Here is a 27,479-nt window from a genome sequence, read left to right on the forward strand (position 1 = left end):
TTCCCAACGTTTAAGATACTTGTGTGTGTGTAACACATATTTTTTAATAATCATAATCAGTCCTCCAGTCTGGAATAGTTGACATTCAGTTCAGTTCAGTCGCTCAGCCATGTCTGACTCTTTACCACCCCATGAATCACAGCACGCCAGGCCTGCCTGTCCATCACCATCTCCCGGAGTTCACTCAAATTCATGTGCGTCGAGTCAGTGATGCCATCCAGCCATCTCAGCCTCTGTCATCCCCTTCTCCTCCTGCCCCCAATCCCTCCCAGCATCAGAGTCTTTTCCAGTGAGTCAGCTCTTCGCATGAGGTGGCCAAAGTATTGGAGTTTCAGCTTTAGCATCAGTCCTTCCAGTGAATACCCAGGACTGATTTCCTTCAGAAGGGACTGGTTGGATCTCCTTGCAGTCCAAGGGACTCTCAAGAGTCTTCTCCAACACCATAGTTGACATTAAATTTGGTCAAATTCAGACTTGACATATGTTTGTCTTTTTTTTTTTTTTTTTTTTGAAAACTGGGGTAAAGTTCACCCCCAAGCCCTAGTTTCTCAGACTTGTGTTTTTGAGTCTCTTGTGTATGAGGTGAAATTGACAGAAAGGCTGGAAACAGTGAGAATGGGAATGAAGCAGGAAACATTTTCAAAGGTTCTGTTTACTTAAATATAGAATATTGGAAGAGCAGTGAGCGTGGAAAGAAGTGAAGAAACCTGCTAGTCATGCAAAGGGGCTGACTTAAAGGAGGGCATTGTAATTGACCTAGTGGAAGGGAAGAAAGAGTTAAAAGGGAAACTAACTGGAGAATGAACAGCAGTGAGAAAAACTGAGACATGAAGCCCTCCCGAAAATTGTCTAATGTCTACTTGAATTTTGTGAGCTGGTTTCTGATTATACAGAGATAGAAATGATACTGATTCATCTTGGGTATTCTGATGTGTGCTTTTCAAAGAGGAAGGAAAGACCATTCTCTATCCAAGTTTATTAGTGGTGAGATGACATTCTTTAAGAAATATCACCCATGGTGGTCACTGGGGAACTTGAGCTATCTAAGCCTTTTGGCCTAAAAGTAATTTAACAAGTCAGTATCTTTCTGGATGACTGTAATTGCTAGACGTTCGATAGGCATGAAATTTAGTTAGCATTCTTGCTGTTGAATTGATTTTTAATGTTTATTTGCAAAACTGTAAATGTATGTCCAAAGTCTTGAGTGCTTTCTCAGGGTTATCCATTGTACACTCCCCAGATATGAAATATCAATTGTACAGGCTAGCAAAATGGTATTTAATGGTGGCTGGCAGGATAGTGTTTAAGGACAATATGTATTGGATACTTAAATTTTTCTATTATCTGACTCTTGGCACAGATCATTGCATTTAAGTTGTACTGAGATTGCAGAAGATCTGGATGCCTTAATAACCCAAGCTGTGCAGCATGTTTATTTAGTCTCAGGACCTTCCTGTGTCTTCTGCTTTCCAAGCATGTACAGAAGAAAATAAAACAATTTTGGTTCCTGTTTTCACATCTACTTGTATTAGGAAAGATGTCTTTTAAAAAATGGTAGGGACATTTTCAGGACGCTTCTTGAAGCCTAGGGCACACCGGGTTTTTGTGATTTGTTGACATCAGTCATTTCTTCCCCTCCTTCTCTACTGTTTGCCTTCTTTGATTATACCTCAAGATCCAAGGTTTTCACCACACTTGAGTTTAAAATTTTGAGGCTAAATTTGGTCAAGCTACAGCTATAAAGGATGTTGTGTTTCATACCCATATCATTTTGTCTTGAATTTCATTTAAATTGATCACTGTATTTTAGGCATATGCAATGTCTTCTTAATGGCTTCTTGGATAAAATACATTGTTCAGTTAGAGAAGTAAATGGAATCGTCTGGGTTACCAAGCATGACTCACTTAAAATCTCATTTGGAACAATTTCTCTGTCCACCCTTTGTTAACCATAAATCCTGCTGGTTCTGTAGTACTGGGACTTGCACAAGAGTTAAAATAAACCACGGACATCTGGATTTGGGGTAACAGTCCCCACCATCAATTCAAGGACTGTGGATAGATCTCTTTCCTTTCTGCCTTTTCTTTGATTTACTTTTGATTTTACTTTCATCCTTCGCAGTAGGTTTCTTAACTGCTTGTTTATTTTTTCTTAGAAAAGTATGAACATATGCATTAAACTACAAGGAATTTTGGAATGATTAAATGGATATGATATCATATACATAACCCATATGGGTTGTCTGAATAAGATTCCCCTTAATAATAGGCCAAAATTTGCATTTTTGCTCATAGTTTCCCCACCATATCTTTGTGAGGGTGCCTCTGGGACATACAGTAAGCTTTCCATCCTTGTCGTGCGTCCACCTGCTCGCTGGAACCCTTTCTACTTAGTCCTCTGTCCCACCACTCAGATTTTAGGTTACAGTCTTGGTACAAAACGGCAAGGGGGTACTATCTGTTCCCACTGGATACTGTATAAACCTCTTGGAAAAATGGTATAAAAAATCAAATCCTTCAATGTTTTCTTCATCCCTATATTCTTTTTATGAACAGTTTAGCCCTGCTAATGCTAAATTAAATAATGATGATCAGTTAACTTTACAAGGACATAGTTTAAAGGCACTGGAAACACAATGGGAAAAGGTATAGCTCTTTGTAACTTGTCTAGAATTCAGCAAATAAAATTGACTGTTGGTAAACCAATTGGTTATAGAAGCCCTGGGGAAAAATTGTAAATGATTTTTAAAGTTATAATATAGAGGAGTCTTTTTAAATCACAAATAATCACTAATATTCTGCTATGTTGGGACTTTTGTTTTCCTGCCGTAAATTTTAAGCCATGCTACTTGATTTCAATTTGGATCGATCAACAGAAAAGTGAAAGTGAAAGTCACTCAGTCATGTCTGACTCTTTGCAACCCTTTGGACTATACAGTCGTGGAATTCTTCAGGCCAGAATACTGTAGTGGGTACCCTTTCCCTTCTCCAGGGATCTTCTCAACCCAGGGATCGAACCCAGGTTTCCCACATTGCAGGCTGATTCTTTACTAGCTAAGCCACACTATAGTCAGCTAAATATTTGCGGATAGGACAAAGTGTTAATTTACCAAGTGTGAACACATTGCCACTCGGTAATTAATTCTCTATTCTTTGAAAATTGTTTCACGCCATAGCTTTATTGCTAAAACCTGTAATCTAAATATTTCCTGTGGATTAGGCTAGATTAAATTGTTATTTGTCCCATCTGTTCAAAATTCATGTGGAATGAGGTCCAATTATTTTGTAGTTACATTCTGATTTTGCAGGTTGAATGAAGTTCTGGAAAAGACAGGAGAGATTGGAGGGGCCGGTGGCGTTATTGGGGTTGTAGGGTGTGGTGATGGCAAGTCAGTGCATTTGTCTTAAAACAACCGCCATTGTCTGTGGCTGTCTTAGCCACAGCCCCCCACACATATTTGGTGGCAGGTAAGGGTAGGGCACAGGTGTGAGTCCTCTTCTCCCCAGAGTCTGGTTCTATCTGGCATTTTAGAGCAATAGCAAACATAATTGCCTTCTGATTTTTAAGGGTGTGTGGCTTTCTCAATAATAATGGGAAAATGGATATTCATTTGAGTGCTGTTGATCAGTGTTGATGTTTTAATGTCTCACAAGTATTTCTGTTATCTGTCTGCTGATACCGGGGGCATCTCTACTCTGAAAGTTGGGGCTTCATTTATTTTCCTTTTTTCTGTTCTTTCCTGCTTCCGTAGCTCCCAATTTGGATTAAAACTTAAACAGCTTAGACCTTGAAGAAATAAGACATTTACACAATTGGAGATTTATAACTTTTGAATTTTTAAAAATGAACTTTAAAAGGGTTCTTTTATCTTTTTAAGGTTTCCAAGTACTGCCCATGTCTGAGGAGACTGACAGTCATCCTGGGGGAGGGGAGGGCAAAAGAAACTCCTCAGAACATTCTCTGAAGAGATCAATCTTCTATTTCCTTTCTGTGACCTGATTTGATGAAGATATTTCCACCTCAAAGGAGGATCTTAAGAATACCATATATTCTCATTTTTAGGTGAATGGATGCAGCTTTGATGTTATCATGCCCTCACTTGAATGTGAATGTTAAAACATGGCAAATTTTCGAGGAATCATAGGGAATTGATTTGTTTTATGTAACATTTACAGGCTGATGGGCATTTAGAGATAGAAGGAATGTCATCTAGACCCGGCCACTTTTTTACCCCCTCTTCTAACAAGAGGAAATTGAAACCCAGAGAGATTAAGTAATTTTATTCAACAAACATTAATTGAATGTGTTCCATATGTCAGACCCAATCCTAGAAGCTAGGGGCGACAGAGATGAATAAGTTTAAGTCCCTGTTGGAAATAAATACATAGTTCTCAGATCGTTCAGTTTGTAATTAGAAGGATAGGAAGTAGAATATTTATGAATCATTCCTAGTCAGATCTTTATATGATAATTGTCAACTCTCTGTGCTTCCCCTTACCTTTAATTTATTAAGTCATCCAATAAAGATGATTTGTACTTATTTACTTATTTTGTGGGGCTAAATCTGGGGTTTTCCCTGGGCTTCTTCGCTTCTTTTGTCTTCCACTCTTCTTGTAAGGTTAGTGGACATAGCCGTCTCCATTTTATCAACCTGCAGAAGCTGTCTGAAGCTGACTCCTGCTGAAGTTTTAGTGGCACCCTGAGCGGCCACATTTCAGTCCTGACTGTGACTGTTCTGAGTGTGCTGTCTCTGTCTCCTCTTCAACTCCATTCTCCCTTGGTTCCTCAGTGCCCCAATTCTCCTGCCTCTCTCCCTTTTTCATTTTCCCTTTGTGTTACCACTGCCACTTCTTAATTCCCTGAATGGGCCACACTTCCCACATCTCTGTAGCAGCTGGTCATCCTTCAGACTCAGCTCAGATCGCATCTCCTCAGGAAATGCTGCTAACCTTTTGAAGAACTGAGCCCCTTCCATTTCTTGGCTCTTCTTTTTGCACCTTGTATTTCTTTATGAATCCTGTAATTTTGTGGTTTGTAAATCAACCTTCTCCTTTTGAGATTTTTATTTGTCTTAATGGAGAACAGGGGCAGTTTTCCCTACAACTGGCACTTGATGCTGCTTTTAAAATATACTTTTAGTATAGAATGACTTCTGTAGCTCAGCCCACAGCAGTCCATCCCTCTGTTTTTCTAGAACTCTGCTGAGGTCTTTGTGCTAGGCCAGTACTTCGCTGCCAAGAAACAGCCTGTGGTGACCTGCTATTAATGGTAGATTTATAGTGCTATCAATTGTCAGTGTATTAATTCACTTAAGATGCTAAAACATAACCCTTAGTTATACTCAGATCGATTGGCAAATCTTTTTTAAAAATTCATAAATTATACATGCATTAACTTGAGCCTAACTCTGATTAAATCTTAGTTCATAATTAGTGTGAGGCAACTAACAAATTTTTTACAGGTAAAATAAGGGGTTCTCAACACAGTAGTGATTTTCTTGCATATAATGCATTGTTTCCACATTTTATTATAACCTAAACATTTATGACTCTGGTGTGTTGAGCAGCACCTTGTGTATCTCATTTAAGCAAGAACATACAGATCGGTTTTCCCCAGTGCCTAATTCTCTGTGTCACGTGAACATGATAAGACTTTTAGACCTCTTAATAAAATGATCCATTTGCTGAGATAGAATGTTTTTCTCGCTTCCCCATTTCATTTGGGTTGCTGACCTTTTATCCTTGGCTGTACACTTGTCCTTGATTAAAATTAGATCAATAAAGCTAAATCAAGGTAAAAAGAAGAATATCCTCAGTAGAGTAAGTGACCATATATTACCATTAAACTGTTCAGAAGGAAATGCCAGGTGGCTTTTTGGTTTTGTTTTTACTTATAGCCTTTTATTTCTGATGTGTACTGATAACCAACCATACTCATTATACCTTATTTTGTGAAAGTATGCCAATAGGGATGTACATTTTTTTAAGCTGCTGGTTCCAAATTTTGTGTGTGTTTGTCTTTTCCAGTAACCTCTTGGTCTTGGGTGGCGTTCAAATCTGTAAGATTTATTAGGTGAACATTCTGTAGCTAAGTGGCAAGATGTTCTGGCTTCTCATTAGCAGTGACCCTGGGTAGTTTTCTCACATTCAGCAGCATTTGTTGAAGCCACCCAGCAGCCCTGTCACCTCGCAGTGAGGCAGAGCTGGGTGCTGGGTGAGGAGGTCACCTTGCGCACGTCTCCACTGTGGGGAGGGCTCCCGGTAGGGCGTGCTCAGGCCAACTGGTTTCTCTTTTCTTTTTGCATGTGAACTCTATGCCTGTAGCCGAGAGCTTATTGCTTAGAAGAAGACTTTTCTTTTGCTCTAAACTGGAGAGGCATCCTAGAGTCCTTAGATGCCTTGTAATAGAATTCAACGGCCATGGATTTTGGAGTCAGTTAAGAGTCACTTAAACCAGAGGTGCCTGGCCTGCTGCAGTCCATGTGGTTGCAGAGTTGGACACGTCTTAGCAACTGAACAACAACAAATTAGAGTCCGATTTTTTGCTCCACCCATTTTCTACTGTTGCGAGCTTTGGTCTAAATTACCTGAGCCTCTTTTCCTTCATCTGTTAAAAAAAAAATTGTATTTGCTGACTGTTGGATTCTACTGAGGATTAAATGAGTACAGTGGAGTTAAAAAGATGAGTCAGATGCTGTTTTTAAGCTAAGTTTCTAATCACCTATGAGCTATAAGAAGCGTAGATACTGACTTGGGCCAGATGAACCATGAGAGAAAACAGGATATTTGAGAGACCTCAGACGGTTTCCTGGGGATGGTGGGTGGCATTTGAGGATGGCCTTACAAAGTGTTTGGCATTTTAGTAAGCAGAGTCTTTAGCACTGAGATAGCAGTCACATCCAGGCACTGGAAATAACATAAAAAGGGGAGTAGAAGATTCAGTCATGGGCTTGTTCAGGAAGGAAACAATTTGGAATACAGTTGTTGGGATCAGAAGTGGGCTAGCATGTTTGAATTTATCCATAATTAATACCTTCTTGTAGCTAAGTAAAGATCAGAATTCATATCTGAAAAGTCTCATGTTTACTTGGGTTTTGAATTTTTAACGTGCTGTGGCTTCTTGCCACTTAAATCAGAATATTACCTTGATTGAATCCCACTTTTCTTTTCCTTATGGTTAAATAGCATAAAATTTACATTCTCAACCGTTTAAGTGTACAGCTGAGAAGTGTTTAGGATATTGACGTTGTTATGAGACAACTCTGCGAAACTTCATCTTGCAGCGCTGAAGCCCTTGGACCCGTTAATCAGTTCCTTTCCCCTTCCCCTCAGTCCCTGGTAACCATTATAGCTCTGCTTTTTTTGACAGTTGACTTTAAAAGAAGTTTCTGGAATTCCCCTGTAACACTGCATGGCGAGTCACATGACAGCAAGTCTGGTGCTACTTGTCTCTCTCTCCCGTCTGGCTGTAGTGGAGGGATGCCCTTTTGTGGGTGTTCTGTGAATCTGGCCACCCTCACTAACCCTCACATTGTGTATATGTGTTTCTTCATGTAATATGGTAGCCTCTCTGACACACTGGAAGTTTTTACTTTTCAATCTTTTCCAGATATGTACTCGTCATGGTTGGTCTTTAAAATCATGAAATGATTCACTCTTCATGAGGGTCCAGCAAACTGTTGGGGAAGAAAAACAGGGGGTACATTGTTCTCTTACTGCTTAAATTCTCTATCTCGTAGACTCCATGGATTTGACACCTACTAGTTTGGAAGTCTTCCCTTTATGCTAATGTGATGCTTGTGCGGCCAGCTGTTAAACCGAAGCATTTCTCTTCATCAGCCATTTTAGCTGTGGAAGCTCTTTGTGTGCACTCCAACCATTTTTCTTGTGGGTTTGTGTGTGTGCACATTTTACGTTGTAGGTGGTCCTGCTCTATGGGGATTGGCCAGGTAAAAGTATCTGGAACAGGTAAGAGGCATTATTCTCTCAAGAGAGAGTTGATTATCAAGAGTTGGACTGATCCACTCTGGTTACAATTTTTGTTTAGTTATATAGAGAGGGTGCTTTTGGCCACTATGGTAGTAAAGAAACCACAGCAGTTATTTTAACAAACAGCTTAACATAAAGAATTATTAACTAGGAATGGGAATACTAAAAAGGCAAAAAGAGAACCATAAGGGTTACATGGAGGTTTTAACCACACCACACATAGAACCTCTGGACACAAGTGTGAGATCGAAATGTGAGAACTCAGGCATTTGGAGGATGGGCCCATTGGAAGCGGGACTGAGATCTCTGTTGAGCCAATGAAGGGTGGAAGGGGAACTCTGTGGACCTGGGACCCAAGCCTTCCAGGAGGGGCTGCCAGTTGATTGTTCTGGTGACTCTTAGAGGGTGTGTTGAGGATGTTTCTGGGAGTGTCGGGAAAACTGCAAGCTGGAATCAGTTGGTGCTGCTGGAACAAGCTACCATTGCAGAGAAGAACTGCTCTGGAGAAGCTGACTGAAATAGGAAAGAGTTGTCCTTTCTTCCTCCTGTCCATTGTCCCTTTGACATCCCCTATTGCAGAGCCTAACAGGGAACCACCCAGCTGGCAAAGCCATGGCATGTGTACATGAGGAAGTTGCCTTTGTACCTTGCTGCACCTGAGTGTCTGTGCTGTTCACAATTCTGGTAACTTCCTTTGCCCATATTTCTTCATGGTGGTAGTAGGTGACAGATGTTATATTTTTCTTATTGATGACAAGCTACACAGTACAAGAGAGTCATCTTTGTAGGGTTAGAATGATACCTGTCAAAAAAAAAAAAACCACAGGCTGAGTATTTAAACACAGGCTGAGAGTACTTTGACTTTGTAGATAAAATGCGTAGCACTGGACCTGCAGCCTGATTCAGATCTGGGAGTGATGCAGCAGGCAAGGCGGGAGCCCTGTGTCTAAAGGGAGGCCTTAAGCCATGCGCTCACATAATTCAGTCCCGTTTTTTTAAACTGCATTACAATGTATTGCACAAATTTGACTGGAAATCTGGCTCAACTAGAGGATCCACTGGCACCAGCTAAATAATGGTGTCATACCCAGCATCATTGTCTCCTCCTGTGTTCTTACAGGAAGAAACTTTAATCATTATTATTATTTTTTAACACGGTGGAGAAGGGAAGACATTCACTAAGAAACATTTCTGTAACAAAACAGTGTTCTTTTCTGAATGGGCTCACCCGAGCCCGCTGTCTGTTGCAGAGAAGATTGCCTTCCTATTGCAAGAGATTTATTTTCTTTGCCTGCGGGACCTTCCCCCTCTTCTAGAATGGTGGGAGGGCCGGTGGCTCATCGCCGCGTGCTGGATGGGTTTCATCTGGCCTGCAGCCCGTACTTTAAGTAACGGGGTTGTCTCTTTGGAGGGCACGGGCTCTCCATTTTTAGCCTGGGGATGAAGGATGAGAAATAGGGAAACCTGTCCTCCATTACTAGAAAACAAGATTCGGGGCCAACTGGTTAATTATGAGCTTCCAGTGAAAAGGAAAGATGTTCCAGAGGGGCTGAGCAAGTTGAGATATGTTGGTTCTCGTGACTTTCCAAGATCTCTTAGACCCCAGACCTGCTCTGGTCTTTGAAGACCCCCATTTTCCCTTCTGCTTTTAAACTCTGGTTTCTTATTTGTAGACTTTTTTTTTTGGTGTCTTTTCCTATGTTAACGTTGATTTATGTTTGCAATCCATCTTCAGAACTATTAGCTCTGTAGAAAGAGGGCCTTACTAGAGAGACACTATTTTTATTTTCGGCTTCCTTTGCTCATTTGAGCAGCACGTGAAGAGTGCATCATTCAGCAGAACCTCACACCTCAGTGTTGTCAGAGACTAGCCTTTTGAGGACAAAGGAACAACTCTACAATCTTTATCCTTTTCTTTTTCTTCCATCTCAACCACAAAAAATACTACCCAGGCAATTTAGACTTGGTATAAACTCAGATTGGTGAATTAGTTAGGAAGGTAGGCTGCTGGTACTTTTGAGCCCACATGAAGGGAATTATCCCTTTTTATATTAGGGCTTCCCTGGTGGCTCTGGCAGTAAGAGAGTCTGCCTGCAGTGTGGAAGACCTGGGTTCAATCCCTGGGTTGGAAAGATCCCCTGGAGGAGGGCATGACAGCACACTCCAGTATTCTTGCTTGAAGAATTCCATGGGCAGAGGAACTTGGCGGGCTACATTCTGTTGCAAAGAGCAAAACACAACTGAGTGACTAACACTTTCACTTTTTTCATATTGTAGCTTACTATCATTATATGTCGTGTTGAACTCTCACGGCCTTTTTGTTTTTGTGTCTATAGTATCAGTTCAGCTTTACTTGAATTATTATATATGTTCTGTAAGGATAACCATTAGCTAGTGGTAGTTTTGCAAGTGTGTTATTTTGTAGATCACAAGTAATTGAAGTCATTATGTCAGATTTGTAGAGAGCAGAGGATTGCCTTGAAGTCTTAGCCAGGTAAAAAGAAAACACTAAGTATTCAGATTTTGTAAAATTGCTTCCTCCCCGCCCCCCCCACCCCCCCACCCCCACAACATAACACATAGAAACTATCAGGAGTACTGCTTTTGCATCACTGTACAGCCTAGTTTTATGGCTGTACAGTGAGATATCCAGTATAGAGTCTTTTTAATCATTATTCAGGAATATACTTATCTTTATGTAATACTGAATCATTTCTGGTAATAGTTGCTGGAAGGGAGAAACATTAGAAATAGTTCACATTCAACTGGTGCTATATGAGAGACATTCATTACTAACAGTAATGAATCCACAGTGATACTGCTGCCTCTTTTTTTTTTTTTTTTAAGTTCTCCTTATGTGCTGACCACTTCATATTCCCCTAATCAGAAGTGCCGTTTGAGTTTTTTAAAAAATAAATATTTTAGCAAGGCCTTTTTGCATCCCCCATCTTATTCTCTCTCTGTGTCGGCATGTTCTAGGAAAATAGCACTATACTAGGCACTTCGTAGGTATTATTAAGATCAGTTCTCCTCTCACATAAATCTTCCTTCCTGTGGTCTGGTAGGGAAGATAAGGCCTACAGGAATTAATTAAATTACAGCAATACAAGGAGCAAAGTGATTAGTGCTATAACTTCTGCTTATGTCTTCTGTTGCTTGATATTTTTGCATTCGTTAACATCCATGTTAGATGTTGTAAAAGTTTAGCTAAGTAGCTTCTTAGTTACCTGTGTAGATCTGTTTTTTTCACTCAGGGTTCTTATTACCTGAAATAGTCCTTGGATGTGAGTTTAAGAGTTGCCTGATGTTGTATTAGTGCATAGGTTTAGTGCCTTCCTGATTCTGACTGGACTTTGAAGTCATTTTCCCCTAGGTTTTATGTATTCTGTGTGACGCCAGGTTATTCTTAACTGGCTGACTCTTGGGAGGAAACTGAGGCAAGCCAGGAGCTGCTGGTGCAGACTCATTGTTGAGAGCCTGGGCTTCTATTCATTCTCTGGGTGACAGTGAGCTGCCCACTTAACTCATCATTTGTTGCCATCAGATGCTGGAGGAATGTTTGATTTCAAGTCCAGGACAGTGCTTTCTGTCTGACTTCAGGAGTGCTGAACTTGAGCTTTGTTCTCTTCAAGGATCTGATGCCCTTTGTGTCTCATTATCCCAGTCTTAGTGGCTGCATCCTCACCATTCCTCCAACTTGCCCTTGGAGCAGATCTTTATTTTCAGAGTGCTGGCTGGGTGGGGGAAGTTTTTGTCCCCTGTGCTGGGAAAGGAAGATGGGTGGGGCTTTCTCACTTCTTTTTTCCTTCCTGGGTCTGGAGCCTCCTTGCAGGTGGTTGCATAGCTTCCTACTTGGGGGCCTTTGCCTCCTTCGGGCCTTGAGGTCTGTGTTGGGGCAGTGTTGTTCTTTTCTCTTTTTCTCAGTGGCACCCCACTTCAGTACTCTTGCCTGGAAAATCCCATGGACAGAGGAGCCTGGTGGGTTGCAGTCCATGGGGTCACTAAGAGTCGGATATGACTGAGCGACCTCACTTTCACTTTTCACTTTTCACTTTCATGCCTTGGAGAAGGAAATGGCAACCCACTCCAGTGTTCTTGCCTGGAGAATCCCAGGGATGGGGGAGCCTGGTGGGCTGCCGTCTCTGGGGTTGCACAGAGTCGGACACGACTGAAGTGACTTAGCAGCAGGAGAATTTGTAGGAGTGAAAATGTCAGTTGCTCACTCATGTCCAGCTCTTTGAGATCCCTTGGACTGTAGCCCACCAAGCTCCTCTGTTCCATGGGATTTTCCAGGCAAGAATACTGGCGTGGGTTGCCCTGCCCTCATCCAGGGGATTTTCCTGACCCAGGGATTGAACTTGAAACTCCCACGTTCCAGAGAGATTCTTTACCATTGGAGCCACCAGCTGAGTGAAGGCACCCCATATGGTTTGCTCCTTGGATAATTAGCCCTTACAGCCTTCAGTTCAGTTCAGTCGCATCCAACTCTTTGCGACCCCATGAATTGCAGCATACCAGGCCTCCCTGTCCATCACCAACTCCTGGAGTTTACTCAGACTCACGTCCATCGAGTTGCTGATGCCATCCAGCCATCTCATCCTCTGTCATCCCCTTTTCCTCCTGCCCCCAATCCCTCCCAGCATCAGAGTCTTTTCCAATGAGTCAAGTCTTCACATGAGGTGGCCAAAGTACTGGAGTTTCAGCTTTAGCATCATTCCTTTCAAAGAACACACCCAGGGCTGATCTCCTTTAGCATGGACTGGTTGGATATCCTTGCAGTCCAAGGGACTCTCAAGAGTCTTCTCCAACACCACAGTTCAAAAACATCAATTCCTCAGCGCTCAGCTTTCTTCACAGTCCAACTCTCACATCCATACATGACCACCGGAAAAACCATAACCTTGACTAGACGGACCTTTGTTGGCAAAGTAATGTCTCTGCTTTTCAGTATGCTATCTAGGTTGGTCATAACTTTTCTTCCAAGGAGTAAGTGTTAATTGACAGGGTCTTGATAGTGAAAAAAAACCTGATGTTTGGCCTCTTCTTTCCCACCTCCTTCCCCTGTGCTTACTACATCCACACACTAAATAGCAAGAACTTCTGAAAATGTTCTTAATCGGTGATGTAATTGTGTAGGAGAGCCAACTCCAGAGACAGATGCTTTGCTCTTTGCATAATGGTCTTTCAAAGGGACTTTGATTTGGGGAAGAGCACCTTAAATGGAACATAATGCCACACTGTGCACTATAGATGATCGGCGAGTCCCTTCCTGGAACGTAAAGCTGCTGAAACCTGCTTTCCTTCTTTCCCTCTTTGGATGTTGCCCAGAGACCTTGATAACTGGAGCTGTTCCTCAAACTTACCACTTGGCTCTGCTGTCACTATGGCTAGTGTAGGTGTAGACCACTGGATGTCTGTATGGGGGCAGGGAGAGGGGTGCCAGTCCAGCTGTTCCCTGCCATGGGCAGGTTGAGGAATTTTTAATAATCTTGTTTTCCTACCGTTACTAGACTGGCAACTAGACGACGTTGCCAATTGTCTTGTCTGTAAAGAAATTTAAGGAACATTTCAAATTATCTTCAGCTACATGTGGAGGAAGAAACGTGAGTTCCCCAGTTATTTACTAATTTACCTACTTACTTAGCCATTTGGACTTTAAACAAGCTGCTTAGTGTTGCTGTGTGACTGTCTAAACCTTTGGATTCCCTTTGCTTCCGTTCCCATTGGTTTAAGTTGGGCCAAAGTGCTCAAATGGCACTTGGCAGCATTTCTCAAAAAGTGCCCCGTGGTCCTTCTCACTATTTACCATAAACACAGAGTTGGGGCCAGGACCCCAGACCTGCAGAATCAGAGTATCTGATGTGGGCCTGGCAGCCTGCATGTTCCCAAACTCCCACACTAAACCTGACGGTCACTGACAGGTGGTGATCGGTTGTCCTTTGATGGTAAGAAGCCAAGAGAGAGTAGTGTCTGGCTGTCCAGCTACAGCCGCTGGGATAGCCGGGGTCAGAAGCCTAGCTCTGCTTGTTAACATGACTGGAGGCATGTTACTTAACTTAAGCCTCACTTCCCTTGCTGTAATTTAAGTTCATAATCATTTCATAATGAATTGAAGACTGAGAAGCAGATCCAGTGTTTTTTTGTCCTAGGTTTGATGAAGTGTGGGCAAATGTATAGAAATGATGAGTCGAAGAGTATGAGAAAAGAGTAGTCAACTAAGGGTTCTATAAAAGCAACAGGATGCTTCAGGGGCCCAGTGTCTTACATAATCTCATGGTTCAAAGTCCAGCCTTCTTCCATTCTCCCACCTGTAAATTTTTATAATCACATCTCAGGTTTTTTTGTTTGTTTGTTTGTTTTTTCAGTTTTTATTTAACATTTTTCTTTGCCTCCTTAGAGATATGTCTGAAATGTATTGCATTGTTGCAAATTCAGGACTTACCCAGACCATATCTTTTTAATAGACCCTATTTATGTTTAGGGGCTTCCCTGGTGGCTCAGACAGTAAAAATCCTGCCTGCAGTGCAGAAGACCTGCATTCAGTCCCTGGATTGGGAAGATCCCTAGGAGGAGGGCATGGCAACCCAATCCAGTATTCTTGGCTGGAGAATCCCCATGGACGAAGGCGCCTGGTGGGCTACAGTCCCTGGGGTTGCAGAGAGTCAGACACAGCTAAGCACAGCACAGGCGGTGCTAGTGGTTAAAGAACCCTCCTGCCAACACAGCAGACAAGAGAGACCTGGGTTCGATCCCTGGGTTGGGAAGATCCCCTAGAGAAGAAAATGGCAACCCACTCCAGTTTTCTTACCTGGAGAATTACATGGACAGAGGAGCCTGGAGGCTACAGTCCATGGGGTTGCAAAGAGTTGGACACAACTAAAGCAACTTAGCACGCAGCACACATTTACCTTTAAGAGGGATTTTTTAGGAGGAAGAAATAGAGTTAATTGAGAAAGAAAGCATCTTTTTCTTTGAAGTGACTCCTGGGGAGTATTAGGTACATGAATCTTCTGTGTGTGCTCCTGTTGATAGTGTAAGATATCTTCCGTTTGGTCAAGGTGGTTATGATTTTGACCCTTTTCCTACAGCTGCTGGCTGTAGATTTCCATCTAGTTAGCTCTGTCTTTTATAAAAATGTGCTATTGTATGTGTTAAGGATAATAAATAGTGGATATCCCTGTGGATTCTGTATCCTGGCTGCCAAGGGAATTGAAAGGTCCTTGATTGTAAATATGCCCAGGGCATGTGGTAATGTTCCTATTTTAAGTCTATAATTCAAATGGAAATCACAGCCTTTTGTTTATTAACAGAGCTTGTGTGGCAGGGCAATTGGGACTGGTCCATTTACCTTTTGAAATTTTATCCATTTAAATCGAATTGTGTCTGTTCTTATTTTAATTCAACAGTCTGTTTTAAGATCTTCATAGAGTATAATTCTGCTTGGCTACTTGTAGTGTATTTCAAGTCTCCTTTTTAAAACAAACAAACTTGTTTTTGACCCTGGTTATTTGAGAGCCCGTTGGTAGTTAAATTATTCCCTTCTGCCTCTTGGAAAGATGCATCTGTGAAAGAATATTATTTTGAGAGAAGGGGGGAAAAAGGAATTTAATGCATTTATGAGGAAAAGAATGGCCAATTATTCTACCTCTGAGAGAAATAAAAGTATGAGATATGGTGAGCCAAGGGAAAAGCTGACCAAACCAGGTGTGGAGTTTTCCTATCCCTAATCATTTTTTAGTCTAAAAAGGCCCTGACATTATAGAATAATACAGCAAACTTTCCTTCTTCTGCCTTGATGTTGTACCATGTTGCTCAGATCCTCCTCTTTTTAAAGACACAGCCTTGCAGATACAGTGCTTGGGCGCTCATCCTCGACCCTGTCTTTTTCCTCTTCTGTTTCATCCTTTGCCTATCCTGCGTCAGTAACCAACCGTTGACCTTCATTTCAAGGTATTTTTGTATTTTGGCTGTTTACATAGCTCTAGGAATAGTGTTGTTTTTTAGTCTGTATTTAAACCATTATCATTCTGCAACTTACTTTCCTGCTCAGTGTTGTTTTTCAGATTTGTTTTAGTGTGTTGCTCTCATTTAGACTAACTGCTCTGTGATTGTACCATAAACATGAGCACTGCCTTCCTTGTCTTGCACGAGCCAGGCTTCTCTTTGGTATATACCTACCTGTAAGAATTTCCTTGGGCTTCTTTGGTATCTCAGCTGGGAAACAACCCCACCTGCAATGCAGGAGACCCCGGTTTGATTCCTAGGTCAGGAAGATCCCCTGGAAGAGGGATAGGCTACCTACTCCAGTATTCTTGGGCTTTGCTGGTGGCTCAGACAGCAAAGAATCTGCCTGCGATGCAGACCTGAGTTTGAGACCTGGGTTTGATACTTGGGTTGGGAAGCTCCCCTGGAGGAGGGCATGGCAACCCACTCCAGTATACTTGCGTGGAGAATTCCCATGGATAGAGGAGCCTGGTGGGCTACAGTCCATGGGGTCACAAAGAGTCAGACACGACTGAGCAAGTAAGCACAGCACAGCAAGGAGAATTTCCTAAGTATTAGGGATGTATATCTCTAACTTCAACCTCATAAGAGTGCTTACATGGAGTAGCACCATATGAACGTGCCATCGTGGCCGAACCATATTATATTCCCATCAGCGGTTACAGCATACCCATTCCCCTACATCCTCATTTTTAGAGTTTGACAGTATAATCAATGTCCTACAGTATCTCAGCTTACGATGCCCTGATTATTAATGAAGTGATACCTTTCTTCATACACTGAATGCCTCGCTGCCGTTCTTTCGTGAAATGCCTGTTCATACCTTTTGGCCAGTTTTTCTGTTGGATTGTTTCTCTTGATGATTCCAACAACTCTCACTGCCACACGTACCCACCTAACAGTATCTGCATCCACACACTTTAGGGTGAATTAATGGAGCTCCTGTGAAAAGCCACCCCCTCCCTCCCTATGTAAAGACATTGTATTAACAGTTCTATCCTCTTCATTCTGCATTATCACTTACTGGCTTTCCACGGGAACTGTGCCTATGATTTCTTCCCTCTAAAACTGGAAACCGAAACCCCTTCTCTTCACCGTGTTTCCTCTGCCGGCTACCACATAACGTCTTTGTGTTTGGTGGCAGAACTTTCTGAAGTATCACATGTACTCACTTTGTCCACTTTTTCTTTTCCCATTCCCAGTTCCCGTCAGGCTTTCCTACTGCTTCACCGTAATCGATCTTGCAGGTTACGGATGACCCACACTTAATCCAAGTCGATCTTAGTCACTTGCCTTGTGCGTTGACACAGCCAGTCTTTCCCTCCTCAGTTCACTTGTTTTCCTTGACTTGGACGAAACATTGGTCCTTTGTCCTGCTGAGATCACTGATTGTTCCTTCTCAGTCACCTGTTTTTCATTCCTTCACTTACTCCTTACCTTTTAATGTTAAAATGCCCCAGTCCTCTGTGCTTCTCAGTCTCTTCGCTTTAAATACCACCTATATGCTGCTGCTGCTGCTAAGTCGCTTCAGTCATGTCCGACTCTCTGTGACCCCATAGATGGCAGCCCACCAGGCTCCACCGTCCCTGGGATTCTCCAGGCAAGAACACTGACTTGGGTTGCCATTTCCTTCTCCAACGCATGAACGTGAAAAGTGATAGTTAAGTCGCTCAGTCATGCCTGACTCTTAGCAACCCCATGGACTGCAGCCCACCAGGCTCCTCCGTCCATGGGACCCACCAGGCAAGAGTACTGGAGTGGGTTGCCATTGCCTTCTCCGACCTATATGCTAACCACTCCCAAATGTAAATTACCAGCTCAGAGCTTTTCTCCAAACCCACACTGCCCACGCAACACCTCAACTTGAGAGTTTAGCGTGCCGGTAATCGAACTCCTTTTCTTACCCCGCCTCCCTCTACCTGTGGTCTTCCTCATCTCATGTGATAACCCCACCACCCCACCAGTTATTCCTTTACCTTCATGCTTGACTTCTCCCTTTTTTCTCTTCTCATATTCCATCTACCCACTTTCAGAATATTCCCAGATTCTAACCACTTCTTACTCTCTCACTGCTCCTTCTTGATGTAATCTACCATCATTTCCCACTTAGATTAATGCCATAATCTCCTAATCAGTCTTCCTTTGTTTTCTCCTTTCTTTGCTTTAGTGCCTGTTCTGAGCACAGTAGCCAAAGTAATTCCTTTGGATGTTAAGTCAGACGTGTCTTTGTCTGTTGTTCTTCCCTCTTGCTCTGTGCTGTAGCCACAGTGATGCCTCTGCTCTTCTTCCACCCACCAGGTATCTCCTAACTCGAGGCCTTTGCATTGGCTGTCCTCTCTGCCTTTCTCCAGATGACTGCATCCCATACCTCTTTTGAGTCAGTTAAAATGTGATGTGATGAGGGTAAGCCTCACTGAGAAGTCAATGCCTGTGGCTCAGTATTTCAGTTCTCTCTCACCTGGTTCTGCCTTTTTCTTTATCTGTTTCACTTATCAGCTACTGAGTCTGTGCTTTGGCCTATCGGTTTGTTCATGGGTTAGTAAAGAACTCTAAAATTTTACTGGAGTCTTGTTTATCAATCTTTTCATGATTTGTGTTTATCGAGCCTTGTTTTAAGAACTCCTCCAGGATCCTTGGGTCCAGTAAAATTTTTGGCTACAGCTTTTTGTCTGCAAGATGGGCTGGATAAAATGTAGGCCTGAGATGGGGTTGAGAATAAAGACCTTGATTGGTGTGTGTTAGTCACTTAGTCCTGTTAGGGACCCCTTCTGTTCCCTCCAGATGAGTGTTAACCAGAGACCTCATTTTAGGAAGATAAGATCCTGAGGGTGGGGGAGGATGCCAGGCATGTCTTTGGATGCTGAGATGCTGGTACTGGGCTTCCTTCCCCAGACAAGAAGAGGTAAAATGATTGAAGTTACCTATAATGCGAGTCATCGCCAGGCCTACATACAGAGTCACTTCTCAGGATGAACAGTGATTACAGCACATACTGGTTTGTGTATTATCCACCCACCAGAAAAATCAAGCATTATTTTCTGTATTTATTTATTTTTTAGAAAAAGCATTTCCATGTAGATTAGAATCTAAACTAGACAGTCCATTTTAGCAGGCAAGATTCGGCTAAAGTCTTGTTTTCTCAGAATACATTCCATACCTCAATTGCCTCTTAGAGATTTCAAAGGCTTTTATGTACCTGGTAATTTGGAGGAATTGCTTTTATTTTGTAGTTTCTTAGGGACTTCTAATATCTCTCTTGTAAGATGTTTACAGATGTCAATAGCTACTAGATCTGAAGGGTTAGAGTAACAAGATCATTCTGTTTTCACTTGTGATATCTTGTTTTCTGCTTGTGCTATTAGTTCTTTCCTAGGTTCATGAGAGACATACAATCAGACTCAAGTCGCCTTGTTTTTTGCTGGGATGTTTGATGTATTGTTTTCTTCTTTTGAGAGTGTCTTGGCTCAGCCCAGTCCAGTCAAGCGCCTTTCTTGTCCAGGCTGCCATGTTCGCACATTGAGGTGTGTCTCATCCCATGGCCCTTATTTGAAATGCTTACTGAAACTGTTTCTTACCTTTCCTTGTTTTGGAGTTCCAGTCAAGTGACCTTGCCTTTACCTTGGTGGTGTTTCAGGATAAGCAGGGTAAGCTTCTGATATCAGGTTCTATGGCATATCCTAAGGCTGTGGAAGGGAAATTTTAGTTATTTTGTTTAAGTCATTAAAAAAAAGTAAATGTTCACTTAGTAATCACATACCTCCTCTCCTAATAGATTGCCCTCTATTGCTAGAGGAATAATATGAATACGTTGGGACTGTTTTGCTCCTGATGGCCGATTCTGATAATCATTGATTTTTGTCTTTATTTAAAGTGCTGTTCATTACTGATACCTAGTATCTTCTGTCTAGCAATCTTTCTTATGCTGTGAATAGTGCTGTCATAAACTCTACTTCAGGGCTTCTCAATAGTGACCCACTTTAAGGAAAACTCAGTGGTAGGTTATTTCTTTAAAGAAGTTCATGTTTAGGGCTATACTTATTAGGCAGCAGTCATGCCACCATATGACTTGATCAGAGTTTAGAAATCCCAGTTGTTCCTGTTCAGAGTGTGTAGATTCTCACACGTCAACTCGCAAAAGGAAAAAAGACTCACCTTCAATTCTGAAGGTGTCTTCACTTCTTTGAGGAGCACTGCAGTGATCCTGCTGCCTTTATTTATTTTTTAACCCGGAGAAATGAGAAGACAGTTGGTATATATGAAGCTTGAACTCAAAGAATTGTGCATATTCTCGGTGATATCAGTGAACTGAAATGTTTAAGTGATGTGTTCTGGAGGCCAAGTCTTGCTTTGGGTCTAGGGGAAAACCTCTATTTTGAAGCCTTTGACCTCAGACTTGTCATTAGGATGAAAATGATAAGTGTTCTTAATTTGAGTGTAGTTGGATGCTTAAGAGACTGTAATTTGAATACTTTAAGTACAGAATGAATTACATAGAGACCTTGTTGTGTCAGGTATATAAGAGATGGCAAAACAAACGTGAGCCCAGGTGGACTAATCATACAGAATGGGAAGCAGTGACATGCATCTGGGTTGGAGGTTATTGCTTAATTTTCTCTTTTTTTCTCTGATTTTTTTCTTCTCCAAATATCTGTTCATGCAGATGGCATACTTGTTCTCGTATATAATTCTGCATATTTCTTTTGTTAGTACATCCAATATATACTATAAGGGCAGTACTGTATACTTGGGTCTGGAGTCACAGAGGACAATAGAAATGGACATGATCTCTGTTCTCGTGGAACTCAAGGGGCTAGCGGGGGGAAGCATTAATCATACCAACCAGTCTAGCCAGCGTCTCCCAGTTTCTTATTCACATGCTCCAGTCCTGCATACCCTGTCCTACCCCACCCCCACACTTCTCAGGTTCCTTCTCCTTTATCCCCTCTGTCCATTCCCCTGTCAGTTGCTGTTAATTCATTTCTTAAACTAGTTCTCACGTCTCTCAAGGTCCTGTCAGTTCCCAGTTCTGTTGCCTTTATCTGGACCCTCTCTCTTCATCTCAGTTGTTTTGCTCAAAACACCTCTTTTGGGGGCAGTCTGAGCTCCAAGAAATAACGAAGGGATTGATTGCATTATTTGTCTGTTGAAATACTGTTTTTTCCTGCCTCTCTACTTTTGCTTTTTTCCCCATCTCTAGTTTTCTTCCTAGTTCATTCCTATCCTGCAAACTCATGGTAAGTCCCACCTTGTCAATGAAACATCTCCTGATTACTTCTTTCTTTCCACTTCCCTGAATTCTAATAGCGCTTAGTCCCTCGTCTGTATCACATAATTCAGTGCTTATTCAAAACTGCTTCGTGTTACTTCATAGTTACAGGATTTCTGCTATTATTATTGTTAGGTTACAAGGATTTTAAGTCCAGGATTATAACATACCTTTACGTAGTGCTTTGTCTGGGCCTAATAGTTGGTACATGCTTAATAAAGGCTTATAGAGTAATAGAATGAGATTTATAGTATATCTGTAAATATTAGAAGGGCCCTGATAACTCAGTGAGCTGCTTTTATGTTGCAGTTTAGATAGCTGTTTCCCTGTTGAGGAACATTTAGGTTGATTCCTGTTGCGTAAACAATTCATTGCTTATTTTTGAGCGTGTCATTTGTAAAAGATAATTTTGTTCCCTGTAAAGCCACCAAACACTTAACCACTCACTCTGTATCCAGCAGTTATTCACTCTTTGTGATACTGGAAGACAGAGCCGCCTCCACGTGCACTGTCTGTATCTCGTGCTCTTGGCTGTGTTCCTGTCTCAGTTTTTGCTTTGATTTCCCATTCCTGATGTGATATTTTATTTTGCTTTAAGGATAAGAACAAGAAACTCCGTCCTCTCTATGACATTCCCTACATGTTTGAAGCCCGGGAATTTCTGCGGAAGAAGCTCATTGGGAAGAAGGTAAGCGATGACAGAAACCTATTTACGAATAGTTGTGTGTTGTTTTAAGCTCGGCCCTTCTGACGGAATCCCAAAGACCGGCAGATAGATGACTTGCCTCCCCCAAGTCAAGCGATTTTGCTTTGATACAAAGAGAGGCGTGCCTCTGTCTCAGGAAGTGACATCCCTCGGGAGAAGTCTAAAATTGGGGCCCTGACCACAGTGTGATTGCCAAGGCGCTCACGGCGAGTTCTTTCCAGGGTCCAGGCTCAATTCCAGTTTCAGTAATTGCATATTGCCCTGAGCTCCATTCACTTGGCTCTCTGCTTCTCTCCAGCCACCTCCATTAAAAGTTGGGGCTGTGGGATTTGCTAGGGAAAGAAGGTGGCTGCTCTTTACTGCCTTCCCTATTTCTGTGGAGAAGAGGGAGCCTGCCTTGGTGGGGAAGAGAGCATAGTTTCCCGGTGGTTCTTGGGGAGACTTTCTGGTGGAGCCTGGAGGCCCTCAGAGGGCATTTCCTTGGGTTGTCAGAGCAGAATGTTCTAGGAGCTGCAGAACTTGCTGTTCTGTCAAGCGGATCATTAACCTCTGATCTTCCCCTGACTTTCCTTGACCTCCCCACCCTGCCTGTGCCGAGCATTTCTTTGTGTCCTGGGTAAAGAGAGGGAATGAGTTGGAGTATTTCCTTTGGTAATTGAGAGAAATTTGTGGAGGACTATGATTTGTCTTCTCCTTACTTTGTTTTCGTGGGAATTCTTCCAGGAAATGTTACGTTTTTGGCCAACTTTTGTTGTGGGTTCAGAAAGGCCATGGTTCTAAGTCTGGCCTCAGCATGTTGAAGCCATATTAGCATTCTTTACCTCCATGCAGGTTTTTAAATGATGGGAGTTGTGAGAGGTTTGTCAAAGTAGTGTAAAAATAAATACAAATATAAGCCATTTTATTATATACCATAGTCACTAGAATGATAAATTATAACAAGAGATTTTGAAGCTGGGCATAAGATGAAATTGCTAATTTTGAGGTAGAGACACCAAACTGGATTCCCTAACATGAGTATTAAATCTCCTCAGGTTCCTTCAGAAAATAGGCTCATTTGTCATTGTATAAAATTTGACAGAATGTTGTATTCATTCATGAAGTGTAGTGCGAATGATGGCTTTAAGCCTCTTTCAATTTCTAGATCTCCTGTTATCTGATCGAATGTCTAACATCTCTATTTCACAAAGTTGATACCATATCACTCATTTACTGGCTCATAAACAATGGCATAGAGACAAGCAAGGAATCCCATTCCCCACCCCGCCAGCCCCCATACGCATGCATATCTATTGAAATCTGTCCAAGAATCACATTGAAAGGGGTAGCAGTGCATATTCACTTCGTGGGCAGCCAGTTAGGTGTGGCCTGTGTTATGGCCTCCACCTGCTTGGTTTGAATATTGCCCTCCCGGATTCTGCTTCATCTCTGGGAGCACAGATCACAGCTCAGAGTAGCAGCTGCTAAATGGTTTTAGGTCCAGGGCCCTGCTCTCAAACACTGTGTGCCTGCTGGGCCTTTGTAAAGTCCTCCGTCTCAGGATAAAAGGACTAACCTCCAGTGTCAGATTTGGTGGCAATTCTTAAGCAATTAGTCTCCTTCTTGGTGGGAGAAACCTCATTTACTGGTGCCTCTGCATCAGAGTTGATTGGATTCTGTTTGTGCTGAGCCCAAGTTTTGTCCCCCATGGTGACACTGTATAAATGATGAATACTGTATCCCCACGTAGGGAGAAGGACGCAGCTCAGCTCTGCTGGGCTAGAACATTCCTGATGCAAACTGCTTTTCCTGACTCACCACCTGAAACCACTTGCCTGTCTTCTGGGCCCATCAGTTGCAACAGCAAACACCCATGTGCTCTGGAGTCTGGGAGCAGACAGGGCAGTGGCTGCCTCAAGGGGGTGGCCCGCACATCATCACACATTTCTGCCAATTCCCTTCAGACCTCTGCAGCTGTTGAGAGCAGCATGTAGTGATTAAGAGGCACCGAGAGGGTGCATGCGGGCCTGTGTGTGCCTGTGTGCACGGAAGCTGATTAGGGCTGCCTGTCACAGCTTAAGCAAGATAATGGAGGTAAAAATCATCTTCTCTGCCCAGACTATTATTTGACCATCCCAGAGAGTCTATAATAAGACAGTTTGCAGGGATTTCTAGAATGTAGAGAAATAAGATTGAAGGTAAAGTGGTGCAGTGCTTTGTTAGATTCAGTGGCCTCCATTTCAGTTATGGAAATGCACTTTGGTTCACTCCCCAGATTTAATTCTGGCTAAATGCCTTAATTAAAGTAACCAGGCACCTCTCTGAGTCTTGGTTTTATCATTTCGGAGCTGGGAATATTATTTGCCTTTCCTCTCTCTTGGATGAGAATCTGCCATAAAACTAGTCATTCATGTTTTTCCAGATGCCTATTAAGATTTTGTTTTGTTTAGTGATACTGCTTTCATGTAGAATCTAGCATAGCCTGACTTTTTCAGGTGAGGTCAAGAGATGTAATCCATGGGCAACTAATTTGCCCTTGCCCAGATTTGGGTGTTACCTGATACCCACTTCCACAAAATGCGTATGCGCTTGTGTTTGAGTATACATTTGTGTTTGTGTTTTGTGTGGTTTGAGGAAGAGGTAGAAGACGTGTATATCCTGGAAGAGTTTCAGAAGCTGTCTGAATTGCCACACTGCTTGATCCAGTGCCCTCCCCATCCCCCCGTTTGCCATCTGCCATCTGTGCATTCACTCAGATTTGACTCAGGGAATATGCATGGAGGAGAGAACTGCCTGACTACTTTCTTCTGGGGTTCTTCCTGGTCCCAGTGTAGTGGGCACATGGGATCCTTGGTAACTTCAGCATGTCCTGTAGTTTTCCAAAATGGCATCCTTACTTTGTGTAAGATGATGAGATTGTGATGCACTTATAAGAGAACCAGAGCTACAATCCTATTCTGATCGCAAGAACAGTTTCTTTCTCTGTGTATTTTTTTCCTTAATATTTAGAGATTGTCAGCCCTAGGAAAGCAAGAGTTTGTATGTCTAAGTCATTTTGCTCTCAGTGGAATAAGGTAATGGTAGCTGGGAATCTTCATTGGGAATTTTCCACAGCTATTTCATAGGATCTCTAAATATTTTTTAATCTGTTTAATACAGCATTTACAAATGACATGTGAATCACTGTAACTTCTATCCCTTGATTGTGGAATTTTTGTCACCATGGGGACCATTGTGTTCAAAGCTGTAACCTGTTTGGACCATTGAAGGGTCAGAAATGGTGGATGAAATGAAATTCCAATGAAGCTTCAGCCCTGGGAGTAGAAAGATGCTCAATCCAGGCTATCCTGCCTCTAGAAGTTCTACCCCCACCCCAACCCTGCAGCGTTCATCTGTTCCCTAAAGATTTTACCACTGTTTTCGTTGAATAAGTTGAATAAGTAAATTGGGGAATGAGGCTCCTTTGTAAACCAGTAGCTGACTTTGTGTGCTTTTTATGTCATTAAAATTTGTTCTGTAAACTATTCAGACTCTTTTTAGGCACTCAAAATTAGGTAATTTTCTTGATAAATGCAGACATTTGAAATGTTATTGGGCTATAAATTAGGGAATTATTGCTTTAGATTGTTCTTTTTTTGGAAGCCTATTTTACTTGAGGGTCATGGTTTTGGGGGTATGGAGCTTTTGGGTGGTAGGTGGGAATGATTTCTGTGTGTGCCAGATTTAACAGTTCCAGCAGGTTCAAGACCGAACCTCATGAAAAATCTGTTCTCACTTTTTAGAATGGTTGGTATAGTATGTAAACGATATTATCTCTATTCTGAGTTAATGTGCTTTTATGAGCCAAGCTGGCAACCCAACCACTGTTAATAGCCTTGCTTCTCTGGGATAAAATATTCTGAAAGTCTAGGTCGACTGTAGAAGATACGGCTCATTTGTTCTTCGGTGGCTACCTGTGCATGATTTTCATGCCATTCCAATATGTATGTAGCATGAACTAAAGACTTGCTTTTTTAAAGCACTTCATATAATGCCTATTTTAGCTTAAAAAGTTAGAGCTGTCATTTATTGAGTTGGTTGTTCCTGGTAAACACTGATTTTGTTTTCACTTTGTAAAATCTTCACCTCTGCCCTGAAAGATTCCTATTTTATAGATGTCCATGCTTTTAATGATGCTTCTGATGCTAAAGGGTGTCTGGAAAGGTCTGCTTTCCTGTTGTGTGTACTGACTGGTGTGTAGATGGCCAGGGTCAGGGGGCTTTGGGGGTATGACACCCTACCTGCTGTGAGAAGTTGATTCTCTGCCGCCACAGCATCCTTGTCCACAGATAGCCGCAGGTGGTCAGAGCACCAGGGATCAACCCTCTGAATGCCTTCAGCCCTCTAGACATTATCTCATGAGTCTTTGAGATGTCCCTGTGCAATGATGTTTCCTCAGATTGCTCCTCCGAGAAGCCCGTGTCAGATTACATGATCTTCTTCAGTTCCACAGACGCTGTGAGGTCATAGCCAACAGTGTTAAGCCAGTGTGGAGCCCGATTTTACTTTCTCTTCCATCTTCTGGCAGAGGTGAGGCTTCTGGGAGAAGGGAAAGGGCAGGTTACTTTTTTCTTTTTTAATCTTCGGCAGGGCCCCCCGCAGGTTGAGGAACACACTCAGTGCTCCAGTCCCTGTGTGATCACGGGACCCTGAGGAGACCCCCGTGTAGCCTTCCTTAGCCGACGCGGCACTCAACTCAGCCGGTGGGTGCTCTTCAAGGGTGTTGGGCTTCCTTGAGAATTCATTTACTCTTCTCACAGGCTTCGTCGCAAAAATACTTTTGCTGTGTGTTAGCTTAATCCCCTGTGTTAAGTACAAAGCTGGCAGTCTGGGGATTCTTGTTCTTAATTACCTCGGATGCAGTTTAGTTTGGTTTTTATAAACATTTCCTTTGTCATCTCCACATTTTTCACTTCATATTAATGTGATTCACTCACGCCATGGAAAAGTCCTCTACATTAATGATCAAAACAGGCCCTAGGGTTGTGAATGCATTGTGATTTAAATTGACAGGTTTATGCGAGGTTGCTTGTCCTTGCCTTCTCAGTGCCAGCTGTTACCATCAGTGTGGCTATAAATTTTTTGAATAAATGGCTGAAGATATTCACCAAATCGAGATGTTTTGAACTGGCTCGTATTTTCTGACCATACCTTTTCCGAGTAAGACTTCTCCCACTTGGACGGGACGAGAGCGTGTCAGTGCACCACAGGAGACCAAGGGTCATTGGAGATGCCATTGACCTCTTGGCTGGACTCATCAGCTCTCTTGTCTGGTGCAGGTAATTAACAGAAATGACTGTAGGGTTTCTGGAAACTCACTTGTTCCCAGCAAGGTAGCATTCTCCTGGCTGCCACTTGAGAGCTCTTCTTGATGAGCTCTTGGTTTTGTTTTATCTGTAGGTGGGGCAGAGTACCTCTGTGCTTTAGAGACCGTCAGGGTGTTGAGCTGAGCACGTAGCTCTTTGGTGAAGTGTGGTATTTGTATGAAGTATATTC

The 27,479-nt window shown here is 42.4% G+C and overlaps 1 protein-coding gene across 1 annotated transcript in view; it reads left to right on the top strand.

Moving 5' to 3' along the window:
- The window catches only part of SND1 (staphylococcal nuclease and tudor domain containing 1), a 423,281-nt gene that overhangs the window by 131,888 nt on the left and 263,914 nt on the right, over nucleotides 1–27,479 (top strand). The window contains exon 11 of the mRNA XM_040259576.1: nucleotides 21,858–21,947. Within this exon, the coding sequence (XP_040115510.1) occupies nucleotides 21,858–21,947 (90 nt within the window). The remainder of the gene's footprint in view (nucleotides 1–21,857; nucleotides 21,948–27,479) is intronic.

This window comes from Oryx dammah, unplaced genomic scaffold (genome assembly GCF_014754425.2).
Source record: "Oryx dammah isolate SB20612 unplaced genomic scaffold, SCBI_Odam_1.1 HiC_scaffold_18, whole genome shotgun sequence".
Classification (NCBI taxonomy): domain Eukaryota; kingdom Metazoa; phylum Chordata; class Mammalia; order Artiodactyla; family Bovidae; genus Oryx; species Oryx dammah.